At 40.7% G+C, this 17322-nt stretch overlaps 1 protein-coding gene across 2 annotated transcripts in view; it reads right to left on the minus strand.

Moving 5' to 3' along the window:
• Positions 1-7706: 7706 nt before the first annotated feature.
• Positions 7707-17322, minus strand: part of PPP3CA (protein phosphatase 3 catalytic subunit alpha) — a 190353-nt gene continuing 180737 nt past the window's right edge. Inside the window, exons 12-14 of one of the 2 annotated variants that reach the window (XM_084519424.1) lie at positions 15390-15487; positions 12708-12737; positions 7707-9482 (exon numbers count right to left, since the gene is read on the minus strand). In XM_084519424.1, the coding sequence (XP_084375550.1) occupies positions 9289-9482; positions 12708-12737; positions 15390-15487 (322 nt within the window). In that variant the 3' untranslated portion in view covers positions 7707-9288. The remainder of the gene's footprint in view (positions 9483-12707; positions 12738-15389; positions 15488-17322) is intronic. The other variant, XM_084519423.1, reaches the window with a different exon arrangement.

Genomic DNA, 17322 nt, shown 5'->3' on the forward strand with positions numbered 1-17322 from the left:
TCAGTACTCAGCAGAACGTATTTTTCACTGCACCTCAGCTGTGGCGCAGAGATAAATGATGGATTTAGTCTTCTGACAGTTTCGCTAAAGCTTCGCTCCCAGCTGATCTCTTTCCAAATGATCCATATTTCAGGGATTTTTTATCCTTAATTAATCTTGGTGATAAAAGAATAAAAAAAAAATAAAATGAAACGGGGATTTGGAAAAATGTTTTCTGCTGTTAAAATCTTATTTCTTTCCATTCCTCGTTTGTTAGGCACCCCCAACCTTAGCCTTTCGCTGCCCTTGCAGCTATGCAATACGCAAGACCTCTCCAGTACATGTGATACTGCAGGAGACTGGAAATATTCCTGAGCCAGGAAACAATGACAGTTGTTCCATTAGGTACAAAGGTTTTCCTCTGCAAGCTTCACTAAAAAGGCATTACACAGTTAATAATATTACCTAAACCTCACTACCAGCTCTCAAACGGCCCAGATATCCTTTTGTCCTGCTGCTCCGTGCTGTATCGCTCCCTTCTTCCAATAACGCTTTGGCAAAGGGGCGTTTTCACAGCAATAAACATGCTCCCATAAGCTTGATGTAAATCCCAGCCACTGCGCAGGCAGCTCTGCTGGGTTCCTGCAGGTCCAGGATTTTTGGAAATAGCTGCAGCGCGCTCCACACAGGCAAGCTCCTGGCCTGCCTGTTGGCTTGGGCTCCTCCGTAGCGCACGGCCACGTACACAGGGTAATTTATAGCACGTTGCTCCAGCTGCATGACGTGGAACACAGGCAGGAAGCGCCTGCGTGGCCACTGCAGGGGAACAGCAAGAAAAATAATATTACACAGACACACGCTTTTCAGCCCAAAAGCTCTGTTTGCTGGGCTGTGGTCTGGTTCCCAAGAATTTTTCAGCTTAGGCAGATCCAATCTGAAGAGCTAAAAAAAATATCATATTCTCTCTCTAAAACATCAGTGTTTTATGTACGTTTGTGTGTGTATATATATATATATCCATCCTTGCAGCTCCTTGTGCTGACGCTAAATTCACACTCCTGCTTAAGCTGCGAGGAGCCTTAGCTGGGAGCGATTCCTACACTGTAGGTACAAAGGTTAAGTCGGGTTAACTGTGTTCTAAAACAACAATAAAAGCACAACCCATAGGAAAAAAAGGAAAAAAAAATAAATTCCATGGATAGTTTTGCCCAAATCTTTGCCCAGCAGAGGCACGACGATGCCAAAGACAAACCCAGCAAGGAATCCCCAGCGGTGCACAGCACTTGAGTGCTCCGTGAGTATCTGTATCGTAATGGATATCCGTGCCTTGATGGAATAATGTTGGACCGAGCAGCAGATATTCTCACTCCTCATGGAAGACCAGCGCAGGGGAGCTCTTTCACAAGGACAAACCCCCTCAAGCCTTGGAGGAGCCACCCCTGAGCCAGGAGGGATAAGAGAAAAAGCATCACTGGGCAGCCAGCAGCCCCGCAGGCAGGCAGGGGAGCCGGGAAGCTGCGTGAATCACAGCTGTGATTACACAAATCATTCCCCCTTCGGGAAAGCTCTTGCCCAAAGCTCCTGGCAGGCATTTTGCGGACCCATGCCCTTGCCCAGGGAAAGGATCCTCATTTCTGAAGCAGAAAAGTCTGCCCTGAGGGCAACTGGGACGTGTTCTCCAGTCTTGGGGGGAGAAAGGGCATGTTCAGCACGCAGGATTGCTTCAGACTGTCCTCAGCTCCCGTCCCTCACCACCCATCTCCTCCAAAAATTGGTCCCCACAGATGCCAATTTGCTCTGACAGCTCAGCAGTGCTTCAGCCGCCGCCGAGCCCTCCCTGCGGCCGGGCTTTCTGGGGACGGGAATCCCCCTGCCCTCCCCACAGCACCCGTGAGTCACGGAGGAGGTTATTTCTGGATGGAGCTTTCTGGACTTGGGGAATCGCTGCCATGCCAGCGCCCAGCTGCGCTTTCAAGAGGCGCATTGTTTGGCCAGCCTCGCAGAGCTATTTCCATATGAAAGCACCCGCATGAATCACTCCTGGGAAGAAAAAGCTGTGGAAGGGAAATGGGCAAGAAAAAAGGGTTTGCTGGGAGATAAGGAAGGGAAAACTGGCTGTTACTTTTCCTGCAACTCGTCCTCTCCTGCAAATATCAGCGTTTTCCAGCCACCACGTGTTCCGAAGGAGCACAAATTGTTAACAGGAATAACAAACTGGAGCTGATCAGCCACCTGTGTTGCTCCTAACGTTTGGACCAGTCTTTGTGGATTTCACCAAGTTGTTTTTTGTTTGTTTTTTTGTTTTCCTCACCTCCGAGGTCACACGAAGGGCTGCTGCACACTACCATATTGCTACTGCGAGGCATCACCGTAACGTCCTTGTGACAATCCCCATCGTCCCTAACTTACTTCTGATGCCCATATGGCACCGTAGCAAACAGCCATTTTGGTCATTTTGGTCAGCAGTTCCCCTCAAAGTTTTTTCCTTAAAGTTTTGCATACGATTACACTGAGACCAATGCGCCTGCAGTTGCTCCTTATTTATATATACTTCTCTACTTACGCGCTCTCCAAGTATATTTTCAAAGTACACCACCCACTCAGAGAAGTGTTAAAGAGCACTGCCATTTGACCAGTAAGCATATGTGGTATTTCTGTTGCAGCTTTAGGAGAGAAATTATTGCATTTTCCTGGAAAAAAAAAAAGAGCATTAAATGCTGAATTTGCCTGTGCCTCGATTCTGGTAGTTCTTGTTTCCATATCCTAAATCTCATTCTTGGCTCTTCTTCCACGGTCCCTCAGCCAATACATTTACTTTAATTCTTTCCCTTACCCTTATTGCATCATTTCCCTTCTTCTTTATACCTTGCTCTTCCTATTTAAGGGTCTGGAAAAGTTCTGTGCTGCTTTTTGACCACGATCAGCAAAGAATCTTAGCTGGACTCATGCTGATTTTCGCTGTATTCTTAGACTTTTCTGGCAATCCACAGCTTGCTTGGCTGCCAGCTCATTTTCCCAAACACAAAGCAGTGCCACCTCTTACTGATTCTGTGACTACAGTTTGAAGACTTTTGTCTGCTGTCTAATCTGAGATTAACGGCGTCCAAATATTGCCAACCAATGCCTGGCCAGCAGTTCTCCTGCTAGGAATTAGCCTTCCAGAGAGACAGAACTTCTGGTGGTACTTTCTAGCATCGCGGCCGGCGTGATGTGATGGATTTGGGTAGGGTTTGTAAAGTTGCCGTTCTTCTGTTTTCTCCCCGAGCTCTGCATCCACATTTCAGCTCAGCTGGAGCGTCAGCCCGATGCTCCCTTCAGACTGCACTTTCTTCTCATTTCAGAAAAATGCGGTCCCAGCGCACAGCTTATTAAATACGCACAGAAAGCAATAAACCACCAACTGGCGGATAAACAAATTACCTTCTCCTCAGGCAACCTCCTCGGAAGGTTACTTCTCCGTCCCCAGGGAGGCACAAGATCTCTCATTTATCTCATATCCTGATAATACTCGCAAATCTGCACTGTAATAATGACTGTATACAAATCACATGCTTCGGGGCTTCGTCCATTTGCCTGCTGAATCCAAGAAGGGACTGTTTGCCTCCGTAAAGCATTGGCCAGACTTCTGCTCCTCCTGAAGCCCTGAGGACCAGCAGTAGGTGGGACACGATGCATGACAGAACTGTACTGAGATGGTGAAGTGGATCCCTTTGCACTAATACCTATCTGGATGATCTGCGATCCAATTTATTGTCAGATTTGTCACTAAATGCTGTTCCTGCTCTTCCACTGTTCTCTCAGGCCAGTGAGGCCTTCATTTTCTCTTACCTTCTTCAATCTGTACCTCAGTACATCCCTGCTCTGCTCCTGCAGTGTTCCTCTGCTTCCCCCATTTTCTGATACATGGCTCTCCTCTTTCTGACTTCCACGGCTGGAGATGTCTTCTCCTGTCTTAAATTACTGGCACCAACATACATTACCAGCATTTAATAGTACACAACGGAAACCAGGCAGGTAATTCAACTTTACCATGAAGGTGATTAAGGGACTGGAGCCTCTGACTTACGAGGAGAGATGGAACTGCTCAGTCTAGAGCAAAGGAGGCTCAGCGTGGGCTCATCCACGTGTATAAATGCCTGATGTAAAGAAGGGGGAGGCAGGCTCTGCTCAGTGGGACCCCACGACAGGACAAGAGGGTATTAAATGCAAGAAAAAGCTTCTTGTTGTTTTGTTTCCCTGAGAGGTTGTGGGGTTTCCCTTCTCTGAGATGCCCAGAACCCAGTTAGACACGGCCCTGAGCAGTGTGAGCAGTTGGGTTGGGCTGGACAACCTCATCTCTTCTGACCTAAAATTGTGAAATTATTCCAAGTCACAATGTTCAGCCGCTCACACAAAGCAAAAAGAGACCAGAAAATACCCAAATGATGAGAAAAACGGGTTTGCTTGGTTGCACGACGGATGTCTGCATTGACTGTGTCTGAAACGACCACCTCTCGCTCAAGTTTTTCTGCCCTAAAAACGGCCCAGCTGGGAACACAGACCCCAGACCTCCAAAAACAGGCACACAGGACTCCACCCAAACGGGAGGGCGAGGCCTCGGTGAGCCCCAGCACAGCTAGTGATGGCCTGTGACAAAGGTGTAGACGCTGTCACCTCTGCCACCATGCTTGTCGACTTGTCGCTGGCGGCAAAGCCAGTCCTTCAGCACGTTCTTTGCTGAGTTGTTACCAAAAATCAAGCTTTTGACAAGGATGACAGAGCCGAGCCAGCCCCTCCTCCCTTTGCAGGCTCGTGTCAGAGCAGAGTGCTGCCCGGAGCACGCAGTAATCCTTCAGCTTGATAAAACATCATGTCCCGTATAAAACTGAAACTGCCCCCAAGTTATTTAAAAAAAAATAGAAATAAATCAAAGCCTCATAAACCGTATATTTTAAAATGCTTAGCGGGCTTGATACTGCAAAGTCAGCTCAGCAAGACTAATAAAACCCAATCTCTAGCTCCATCAAATCCTCCTCCTTTGTGTCCCCCACGGGGATGAGCACAGTCCTCTGTATTTTCATACACATGCGAACACACACATATGAACACATGCGAACTGGCACATTTTTTCTAAACCTTTCAAGTTCTGGGAACTTCATCCTTTTGCACACTGAAAATGGACTTATTTTTATTTTTTTTAAGAAGAATTAAACACCCTCCCAAAAGTAACTGAGAAAGTGATCTGCAAACTATTTTCAAAACAGCTGCTTTGGTGCATTTTTTTTTTTTTAATATATTTTTTTAATGCGATTCTCACATCCCTCTCTTTGTGAACAAGTGGGAAGATTCATGGATCTGACTAATCTGAGCAACAGTACCTTGAAAAAGACGGGAGACAGATTTCTAAGAACTAAAATTATTTTAAAAAGTATAAAAAAAGTATAAAAAAAGAGTAAAAGAAAAGACTGAAAGAGTCTGTGTGTGTGTGACAGCTGGCAGTTATGATAGAAGCTTAAGCAGGGTTAACTCTAGCACAATTTGGGGGAAACCCTGGGCAATAATCAAGATTGTCTCCTTCAAAGAACATATACTAAAAGCTTACGCACTTGGTAGCTGTTGAAAAGGAAAATTATCATCATGCAGAAAATATAATACACATATCCAATACACCACATCCCACAGTGGAAACCTACAAGTTAAAAAAAAATAATAATCCAGTCAATCCTGATGTAGGCACCAATGATGCAAAGAAACCTGTAAAGGGAGATGTGCTTCAGTGTGTGGCATTTCACTGAGTGAGACCATCCAAAACTCAGCCTTCGGTGGCACCACGTTTTTTCTTCAAATTCATCTATAGCTCTTTCTGTAGCAGGAAAAAGGACAGCTGAAAGAAATGGGATGCCCTGGAAAGAGATGACCTTTGAAAAATGGTTTTATCCTTTGAGAACATGAAATTATAGAGCGGAATACTCCTCAGAGCTCACCCAGAACCAGCCCCACGTTAGGACAGCGGGACCCGGTCCTGCAGAGCTGGGCCATCTTACCTGGACCCATGGGAAGCTGCTATTTCATACACTCAGGACATTTGCTATTCTTCCAAGACAGAAAAAGTTAAATAAATATACATATATCCTGATTGGCCACACAGAATTTGTGCATTTCCTGATGCAGCACTCAGCCTGCGCTACCTTGCTTACTCCTAAGCTCTTGAGCAACTGCAGCAGGCACCTGCAAACCCACGGCTGATTTTTAGCTTTGATAGCTTGGGTTAAGCTCACTGATTGAGAGGTCTAAGCAACACCACTGCTGCTGATGGAAAAACTCCTTTCTTCCTGTTAAATTGAGTTAGGCAACTGCCAGGGCCTGAGTTAAACGAATCCAGACAACATTTTGCAGCGACAAACAACTCGGTTCTATGTTGTACAAACTAGCTGCTGAGTGCTAGCCCAGGCATCTCTACAGAAAAATTCACACGAGGTAACCTACAGTTGTTCAGCTAGCACGTCCCTGGGACTGATTTGGCAAATAAAATAATCACTCAGAGTTTTACCATTACTTTTTCCAGAGACCGTTGTCATTCATCAGATGAGCAGCTCCACCGATCAGATGCACAGTTAGACCCTGCACGTCTCCCCTTTGTGTTTCATTTCTATATAAGCCTAAATAAAACTTTAAATATAAAATTAATCCAACTTCGCAGCCATGGATATTATGAATTCACTGTATTTTTGCCACCATTCCTATCTTGCCAAAAATAACAAGACAGGGCTAAAGTGGGAAGAACACATAAGAAAACAGGCACCAAGCCAACATTTAATAATGCTACCTGAAAGGAAGACTAAAGCAATACCCACGTTGTCACACCGTTTGGCATTTTCCATCACTTCTTCACTGGATGATGGACTGTGGAAGGATGCTGAGCACAGTCAGGGAGAAAATGAGAAAAAAAAAACACAGAGCTTTGACAATTCATCTCTGACTAAAAGACAACATTTGAAATCTGATACTGAAAAGCATCGTGTTTTTTTTTTTTTTTTTTTTTTTTTCCTTTCCTAAAGGAAGATTGCAAATGATACTAATTCACCTTTTCAAATACAGGAAGAGAGCTGGCTAGGAACATATGCGAGGTCTGTCCATACCATTTCCTTGTTTCCACACAGGGCGGGATGCTAGTCACATACCGTAATTACATCTTCATAATTCACAAGTCATGATGGAAAAAGAGGAACCTGTATTTGAACTGGAATTTTCTCTCTGCCGTGAGAGCCTAAGATGAGTCCTTCTGCTACCAATTCCAAGCTTTCTCTGTAAGTTTAGATTTCCAGGTATGAATCATCTAATATTTGTTTCTAATAACAGTCTGCAACAACACTGGGGGGATAGAAAAGCAAATTACAATCACAGGGCACTGTAGATGAGAGAGCAAACCACACAGAAAGCATACTATTTCTTGTGCACTCTACTAGTGGGATACATTCTACTCATTTCGGAGAAAAAAACCCTTTTTACCTAGAACTTGGGGGAAAAATCAGACATACAGGGAATTTGCAGAAGCAGCATTCAGTAGCTTAGTGCAGCTAGGTAATAAATGCATTTTTCTTAGTAAAGAACTGACCTTGAACTGTGAAACGTGTCCTTCTTCCTTTACGCAGATGGTCTCCACTTGTTCAAAAAGCAAAAGAGAGCAACAAACGCACGAACGTGTGCGCACACTTCTGTGATTTAGTCAGCAAGAAAGGGAAGAGCACTTACGTTCATGCACATTTTTATTGAGTAGTAATATAAAATGCTTCTTTCATTGTTACAAGTGCATGCTTTTGATTGCCAACATTTCGAAGTCAAATTACAAAGGCAAGGCTGTAGGCTGTAGTGAATTACTTGGGCACTTATACAATTGTTAAAAAATATCAATGGACTGTTTTGTTTTGTTTCTTTTTCTTTTTTTTAGAATGAACCAGTCGAAACCCGTAACTGATATACAAAGGGAAAAAAGTGAAAAAATTACACATTTTGTGGCACATGACAGAACATAACAAAATGACTAAACCATTATGACATTAACAGTTATCATGCATTTAGAATTTCACATGTAACTACAAACTTATTTAAATTTCACAAGGTTTGCTAAACATGCTACCCATCTATATGTGCACTGACAAGCTTATGTTAAAAACTTTAAGAATACTCTCCCCTTAGATTTTTCAAAGCTTTTTTTTTCGATTACAAAATTTCAAAGGCATTAAGCATTTTTTTTTTTAGAGAATATAAAGTACGCCAGTATACATACATTTCCAGTATAAGTCAGACCACTAAGCGCATTACAGTCCCATACAGGCCTATACAGCCATTTTTTTTCTTAAAAAACATGCATAGGCAGATTTTTACAGAATATAGATGCTTTTCACTGCACTTAATATGGTGTCTTGTTCACTATACTTAAAAATGCACCACTCATAAATATTTAAATTCAGCAAGCCACAACCAAGACTTGATTTACCAAAAAAAAAAAAAAAAAAGAAAACCCCCCAAACCAAACCCCCCTAAATATAAACAGCAAAAAAAAAAAGATAAATGTTATCATTATTCCAGTTTTTTTTTTTTAAACAAAGAAAAGGATAATCGCTGCCAAATTAGTAAGATAAGTGTTATATTTAAAGAAGGGCATTGAAGCACACTAAAGAAACCTGAGGTAAGCATAATCTGTACAAAATTAAACTGTCTCTCTCTCACTCTCTCTCTCTCTTTCTCGCTCTCTTTTTTTGGCATTTTAAACAAATTTCCAACATTCTTTTTTTTTTTTCTTTTTTTTTTTCTATATTTTTTAAGACTGCCTAATTTATTTCATAGCCATTGTCTGACAAGAGTAGCAAAACATTATCAATAAATAGTCCTTATTTAGTTTGTACATTTTGTTAAAAATGTTTTGATGTTGTCCATGTTTAGTGCTGCAACTGTAAACGTACAATAGTTAGTAAGAAATTAAACAAAGTTTTCATGTCCAGTAACATAACAAAAGGCCTTTCAGTAACATATCTAGAAGTTCCCAATGCAGTAGGAAAACATGTTCATTCCCCTAACTTTGCAATATATACCAGCATTAGCTTTCATTTTTCTACAAGCATTTTAAAGGCATATCCAAAGGAGGTGTCTATCCCCCACCCCCCTCCCACCAAATTAAAGTTTACGATCTCTTCGTAGATGATTTTGTAAACTGAATCCAACACCTGGCCCCCAGAGCAAGTAAGCTATTATCAGAGGCAAGAACATCCAACTGCTGATGTGCAGCAACCCCATCGCGCCCTGCAGCTCAACCCCCCGCCCAGGAAGTGGTCACTGAATATTGCTGCTATTACTGCCGTTGCTGTCAGTGCCATTAGTCTCTGTGGAGATTGCCTTGTTGATGGAGTTAAGGTTGGCATCAGATGGCACATCTCTGCGCGGAGGCATTCGCTCATTAATTCGATCTAAGCCTTTGGCCTCTTCGAAGCTAGTGATCTTATGCTGGGGTGAAAATCCTTTGATAGCTAAATAAAGGATTATTAAAAAGTACAATTAGCAACGTGGAACTCTTGGCAGTTTTTCCCCCAACTTAGCACCGTCCTTCTTTGCGAAGAAGGCAATGAGAAGATCTGACAACACGACGGACTCCTTACCGTATGCAGAAAGAGCTGGGGGCGAGCCGCCACCGTCTCTTGCAACCCAACTACTTTTTTTACAAACAAAATCATCTCCCACTACTTCGCTGTCCTCTAGGGCTCAGCTTAAAATACTAAGAGGCTGCTGTGAAGCTATGGTCTGTAAATCGGAACAACGCTCAGGGCAAGCAGTGACCCAGTGAGGTGGTTTTGGTTGTCATGGCCTAGAGCCTATGGCCTACAACGTTAGGCCTCTCCATGACATCCTCACTCAGGGAAAACTCCCCTTTGGTTTTCAGAGCCCACACAAACTCTGGAAGCACTGGCCAGTTACAAGCAGAGATGATGTGACGTGGCCAGTCTTCATGGTAAAGCTATAGGGCATTCGGGCTGACCCTATAACAGCTCGTCCTAGGGTCTCAGTGAGGGCCAACCGCTTGCCGGTCGGTCACTCCCCAACCTCCCTGGACTCTAAAAAGCAGTTTGAGTGGGACAGCAGTAATGCCGTGCAACGCAGATGAGGGCTATCATATCATTATTTTGGCATATTGGTACAACTGAACTTTGAGCATAAATTCACAGAGGACCAAAGTTCCAACTGGATCCGAGGACTTTTGAACGGCCTTTCAGCAGCAGCACCGATGAGGCCGCATGGACCTCAGAAGGCAGCCGCAGGCTCAGGAACATACTCACAGAGTGTGATTTATTTATTTTTCTTTGATTGATGAGTTTAAGATATTTAGATTTAAAGCAAGAGAGAAAAAAGCACTGTAGGCAAACAGCAGCTCACAGCTCCATAGCAAATTTGTAATAGCCTTCTGTGTGCTTTTCTCTTATCAACGCCAAATCCGTGTGCTGTACTTCCAGAACGCTGGTTGCACTTTTGTTAAGCCTCTATCTTAACATGCCATATAGCAGAAATGGTGTGTTAGTACCAGGAAACTGCAAACTCCCTGGGTAGAAAAGTGGTAGGGGAGTTTCAAAGATCAAATTCAATATTCTTTATTCAATATTCTTTCCCACCTTTTACCTTCTTCCCTCTTCCCTAAAGTACCCCTCATCTCCTTGCAATATGAAGTCCCAATTCTGTACAAGCTTGTACTTCTGCTAACCAAAAAAAAAAAAAAAAGGCAAACAAAACCAAAACCCCCAGACCTCCAAACATCCCTGGTACCAATCTACCACTCCTTGCATTTTGTGGGGAGTGAGAAAAGCATTTTCATGCTGAGATTTTTGCCAACCATTCCTGTGAAAATGGATAGATCCTGTTTGCCTCAGGATTTAGTTCCGTAGCCAGTTTCACAAATGTTATATTGGAACTTTGAAGTGCATGGTTTTAACATGTATCATACTTTAACTTAGAAAAAACAACAACAACATAATGGAGATTAGTCAAGTGAGCAGGGATGGAGCAGTGAAAACAGAACAGGCCCTATGGTAAGTTTTTTCAAGTACTTTTTCTTTATCGTCTACCACAAAAATGAAGATGTCTAACAAGCACCCAGGCCAATCCCTTAAAGCAACAGTTTAATGGATGGCCGTGTTGAAGCTGAAACAGTTGCTGTGTTCTGGAGCTTGCAAGTAGCACAGCCCAGTTGGAATTACAGGTATGGAGCACCTGGTGTCATCAGGCCCTGAATCAAAACTGCAGAGGGACAATTAGAAAAGGACGAAACATTTTCTCCATCGTTAGCTTCGTCTGTGTAGAGTAGTCGTTATGACTATGGTTGCGTGCCTAACTAGCGAGGATGGCAAATCAAGAATTAACTTGAAGAGTGCGTATTGCTGGAACAGGATCACGTTCAACCAATTGTATTTCAAGCAGACACATTATCATCTGTAATACTGAAGAAGGTGCTCTGCTGTAGTTGCTGGTCAGACAACGAGTATTAGCAGTTTACATTGAGAGTATACTAAACACAACACATAGTCACAGAAAATCACAGAAAACAGCCAAACTGTCAACAAGAATGCACACTGCAGATTAGAGATTGCCGATAGGAATAGATAATTCCAACATAAATAGCAGCTTACTCACTGCTATTTAGAAAGCAGTTGTATTTTCTCTTACTTATTTGTTCTAGAATCTTATTCACTGCTTTACAAAAATCAAAAACAAATTCAGCTGGCCAAAAGGGCACATCTCACCAACGGACAGCGATCATCAGATTTTATTTTATTTTTTTTAAATTAACTAAAAAAATACCCGCAGAAAATTTGAGAGGGGCAAGAACAAAATACAACTGAAGAATTTTGTTTTAAAGGGGAATTATGAAAATTCTTCTTCCAAAACTTTATAATGCTGAATGAATATTGTACATCTGTATTGCAATATGTAATTACTTAGGTCTTAGCTGTGTAGTTAAAAATTGCTTAGGGGTTAACTTAGAGGTCTGTCAATAAAGCACCATAGCTTTTGATACTAAACACTCAGAAACCTTCTGAGGCAGCCACTCTCTTTATGTTTGTAGCTAAAATGGTGCTAGTGTTAATGGTTGCTCTAATGTAAATATCCAGTGTGTAAACTGCCACTACCAGAGGAAACAGACGTCTTACAGACAAATGTGTCATGTTGTTTTACTTAAAGAGAAACAAACATGCTGAACTTTAACAAAAGACCAATAAAAATTTTTCACTAGTGACCTAAAAGTAAAAGAAAAAACAAACTGAAAAAAAAGAAAAAAACAACAAAAATATTTTAAAAAAACAACTGTGTGTTTTCCTTGACCAGAGATTGCTGAGAATGATTAGAGGCAGAGCCAGCCTTTAGCGTACAGCTTTGGAGCTATGTGTCACAGAGTATTTATGAGCTGCTGCCGAGTTATGTCCCTTGAGATCCAAGTCCCCTGATCTCCTACTGTGGCATTACTCAGTGCTTGGTTCAACATAGAGGAAGGATTCCAACATGATTGTAACTTTCAGAAAGAAAAACAGACAACAACAACAACAAAAAAAATACATTTTCCCCTTTAAAGCAATTACATTTTGGTTAATACCGAGCCACAATTGTTAGCCCAACACCCACACAATCTGTACAAGCTACAGCAAAATGAATACACCCAGCAGAGCCCTTATCTGTTGTAGCACCAACAGAAAGGGGACTGGCCAATTTACCTTCATCAGCCTCAATAGCCTCAACAGTAGCTGAAGAGAAGAAAGGGGTAGCAAAACGAATGAGAAAAATGAGCAGAGGATTTTAACTCTAAGAACAAGTCAGTGAATAGCAAAGGAGCTAACACACTAATGTTACTGTAAGTGCTGGATTTTGGCAAAACAGACACACACAGAGAAATGCTACACAAAAACAATAAATTGCAGATTGAATTAAGCTACAGTTTGTTCTGAAGCAGAAAGATTCACAAAGTTCATAAAGGCATATTTGAATAGCTTTCTTTTGACTCATAAAAAAAAAATCTTACAAAATGAAAACGTTTTCCATATCGTATATCTGACCTGCAATGTTTATTGTATAATTCTCTCAGTTTTAAATAAGAGTGGTTTGATTTGCTCTGTCAAAAGAGAACAAAAACTGGCATAAAGCCATCACACAAAATTCATACCACTTACAAAGTCAGCTTGAAAAGTATTCACTGCTGGTACAGGGCAAAAGAACCACATCTGCAACTTCTAAGAAAGTTTTTTCTCTCTGCTGACTAAAAGAAACCTCCCCACAACATGGGAAAGAGTTTGCTCAGAGAGCTTTCTTCTTTGCTTGCAATCTCACTCAGTCTGCTCCATCTGTAAGCATCCTTTATGGCAACCTGATCTTTGAAAACAAAATTCTTTTAATGTTTTCAACTGGTGGACATAGATACCATATTGAAAGCCCTTGGGCCCACAGAATTGCAAAGCCTGGTTGGAAAGAGAAAATTTTGTAATCAGGAGATTGCTGCAGTGTTACGAATACACCGTATGTTACCACTGTTTAGAAAACTTCATTGTTCTTAAAAAACTTGGCCTTCGTTTGAATTCTAACCATCAGTTCTGGTTTCAATTTGTTTCTACAGTAGTCAGAGATGTAGATGCTGAAGCAAACCAGCAAATGTGATCTAATACAGCACTGCTATTGTTAAATATTTAAAGAAATTTTGATTTTTCAAGAACTTTGCTGGTGTAGAGAATAGCTCAAGAAGCTTTTTTGTTTGTTTTTAATTTCTCTTATCTTATTTTTCTCCACGGAGAAGCTTTTTTGTCCTCCAATGGATTGAGATCAATATTAAAAAATACATACCGTTATCTTGCTGCATGGGGAAATTAGAGAAGCTAATCCACATGCACCAAGGTAATCTTATGCCTCTCAAGCTATAGAGCGAGAGAGATGGCAAAAATCAAGGAACTAAACCAATACAAGCATAAAAGAAAAGGAAACATGACAACTACGATGAGAAATTAAAATGAATAACCAGATCCAAACCAGCACTGACACATTAGGGGAAAAAAAAGAAAAGACAGCTAAGATGTATTACTTCCACAGAACATACTACTCATATTTTCTGTTAAAACACACAATAACGGGTGCTTAACAGAAACTATGTAGATTTCAGATTTAGTGAATGAGGTACTACTACGTGTTAACCAATGCAGGAGCATTGTTTTATAGTAATGTTTTACTATGCTACAATACTGCAGTATGAGGAGATTTTACTTTTAGTCAACAAGAAGTGTAGGCAATTTTCTCCAATTCATTTCAGTTCCTAATATTTTGCTAGGGCAACAGTAGCAGTTTTCCTGGACAAAATTTTCTGACAAACATAAAGCAACTATACAGTGAAAAGCCTAGATAGCAAGCGCGACCCTGTGGAATCATATTGCAGCATTTTCAAAGCAGAACGTTACTATGTCTGTAACACACAAGTCGTCAAAAAAGAAAAAAGGGAAGGAAAAAAGGGGAAATGAAAGTTTACCACAGAATACCTGAATCTTCTAGGTAAGAAAAGAGACAGTAAAGGGGAAAAAAATACAGAGGAAGAATGCTCCAGGAAGGAAACAAGAAAATCAGAGGCTGAGACTGTGTTAAGATTATAAAACATTTCTATTTCTAACATCTACTGCCAATAGAACCTCAGTAAGTGAGAGACATTCTTGCGTGCCTGCTATATACTGTACAGAAAAAAAGGAGAGCTTATAGTAGTAAATTAAATACTTTGCAGCTCCTTATCCCACAAGGAATATTTCATCAAAGGCAGACTTAGAGATTTCCTGTAACAAAAAGCGCTTGGTATAAAACTGAACTGACAATCTGTATTGTGTTTGTGTACAAGGCAAACACAGTGTTTGTAAGAGCCTCCCTTCACTTTGGCTTAAATCAGAATGTGAAATTGTTCTCATGCTGTCACCTAGGATTGCTAGAAGATAAAATCTACTTCTAGAACTATTTTCATTGGTGATTCTCTGTGAGGAAGAACAAATCAGATAAAATAAGAGTTTGAGTGTCATTATCTAAGCTGAATCTTCTGTACTCAGTGTATCAAAAGCTGCTATTGAGAAAAATAAAAGACGACTCTATAAACTGTGGGAAGAGTGCACTTCACATGTGATGCTGATCTACCATTCTGAACAGTTGATTCTCAGGGACTTTTTTTCCCTCCTTCTTTGAAAATCAGTGGTACGTAATAAGTCTTGAGAACTGGCCTTACGTGAACTGCTCCAAATGCTCCAGTACAGCAAGCCATCTGTTTTATTCTGCCCTTTATTTATTTATTTCTGAGAAGAGTGTGGTTATTTTCCTTGGGTTCTCCAGTTAAAAATCAATTGTTTCTTTTACACATAATGACACACAGAGGCAAACATGCTTACCGCTTTGCAGTGTTTGTTTTCCTCCAGAGAGCACACCACTGGGCAGCATTCCTGTTGGAGTCAGACCTTTCAGCGTCAGCACACTTTCACTCTCTTCTCTGCAGAAGAAAAAATATAGCAAAATCATTGTTATTTATTTTTTTTTCCCAAAAAAATACAGAAAGCATTCTAGCTACACCTTATGCTACACCTGTCCTGCAATAATTTTTTTAATCTCCTATCTCCTTACCAGGAAAGAGAGAATCTGCTGTTGGTGCAGTTCCAGCGTTGATGCAGTTTCCCCTCACAACATTTGGGATTTCTCCTTTATATATGTAAGTACTTCACCTTTGCACCACACGATGCACAGACTCCCCCTATAGCATCAGTATAACCTGCATCTATCAAACAGCATATGCAAATACCCACATTAGAACACGGTGCTGAAACCACAAACTTGAAAGGAAGGAGACCAAAGGAGCAGTTACTGCCAACAATATATTTAAATCTGTCTCAGTAGTTGATTCTTGGATCACACAATAAGCTGTTGTTTTGTTTTTGTCTACACTAGCACTAAGATGCATTATTTATTATTGATCATCAGCCACTTCAAAAAAAAGGAGCTAGAAACTCATTAAAATTAATGAGCACTTTCAACCTTGCTAGTACTCTTATAGTTTTCTATGCTGAAAATGATACAGGAATTAATGAAAATATTTTAGGAAATCTAAATATGTTTTCCAGGTCCCCAAATACATAGTTTTCAATATATGTCAGGAGAAATACAACAGCTCTATCCAGAAAAAGTTATGTACAGCCTTCTGCAAGCACTGTAATGCTGATGACATACTTTCTCAGCAGCAAAACTGACCCCAATTCTTTAAGAGAAGAATAAAGTGTTTTACTTTGAAATATATAATGACATTAAACTGGAGGAAGCAAACACAAAGGCAGAATTTAGTTCCGCATCCACTCGAGGATAATGTGGTTTTGTCTATCAAAACTGTCTCTCAACAATTCTAGCACATACAATTTTCTTTAGACCTCTACATGGCCTGAATTAATCATGTATTTTAAGCGACTCTTGTTTATCTATGACATATACTCTTCAAGTTCCATTTTTAGTCCGAAAATGTTTCTTCTTCTACACATACTTTTCCTAGTGTAAAAGTCAAAATTAGACTGTGACTGTTTTCAAGCTGCCTAGGCAATTAGAACTACAGCAATAGCCCAATATTGCCTGAACTAACAGGGTATTGTAATGCCACTACAGAGTATGACACATTAAAAGATTTGCTTGCTCTTGATTATCTGCCTCTACAAGAAAATGTCTATCTGCATTTTCAATTCAGTCAATTTCTTCTGTTTTTTGAACTAAACTGCAGGATCACTTTTAGCTTCACCTTCAAAGAAAATGTTTATCCATTGTATTTTTCATTATCTTTAAAATACACGTCCCCAACAAATCTCTGATTTGATCTCAACAAACTTTAAAGACTTTTAGCTAACCTTCAGTGTTCTTAATTTTGTATTTCACCTCCTTTATTTAACTTTTTAAAATAAAAATGAACTGATTAAGTATTTTATTTACCTCCCCCCTGTCTAGATACATCCAAAGAAAAGCTAGGCTGGAAAATACAAAGTTACAGAGAGGCCATGACAGAGAATCACAAGGTCTTCCACTGAGCTTAAGTCTTACGGCTTTCTTATGGCTTTTCCTTGCAAAGCTCATCTACAACCTTTGAAACTGAATATAGTGGTTTTTTGATGCCTAGTTTTGAGATGGAAGTGGCTGAAATGATCTCAGATATGAGCTTTACATTCAGGTTACACTTAAAACATATCTCAAGGGAGGTGGCCACTCTGGCTCTGAGAAGAGATCCCTTTGAATCCGGTCAGATCAGGTGAAGATTATTTGGAAAAGCTTTTCAACAATTAGTCAAGCAGGTTTCAC

Source organism: Aythya ferina, assembly GCF_964211825.1.
Source record: "Aythya ferina genome assembly, chromosome: 4".
Taxonomy (NCBI): domain Eukaryota; kingdom Metazoa; phylum Chordata; class Aves; order Anseriformes; family Anatidae; genus Aythya; species Aythya ferina.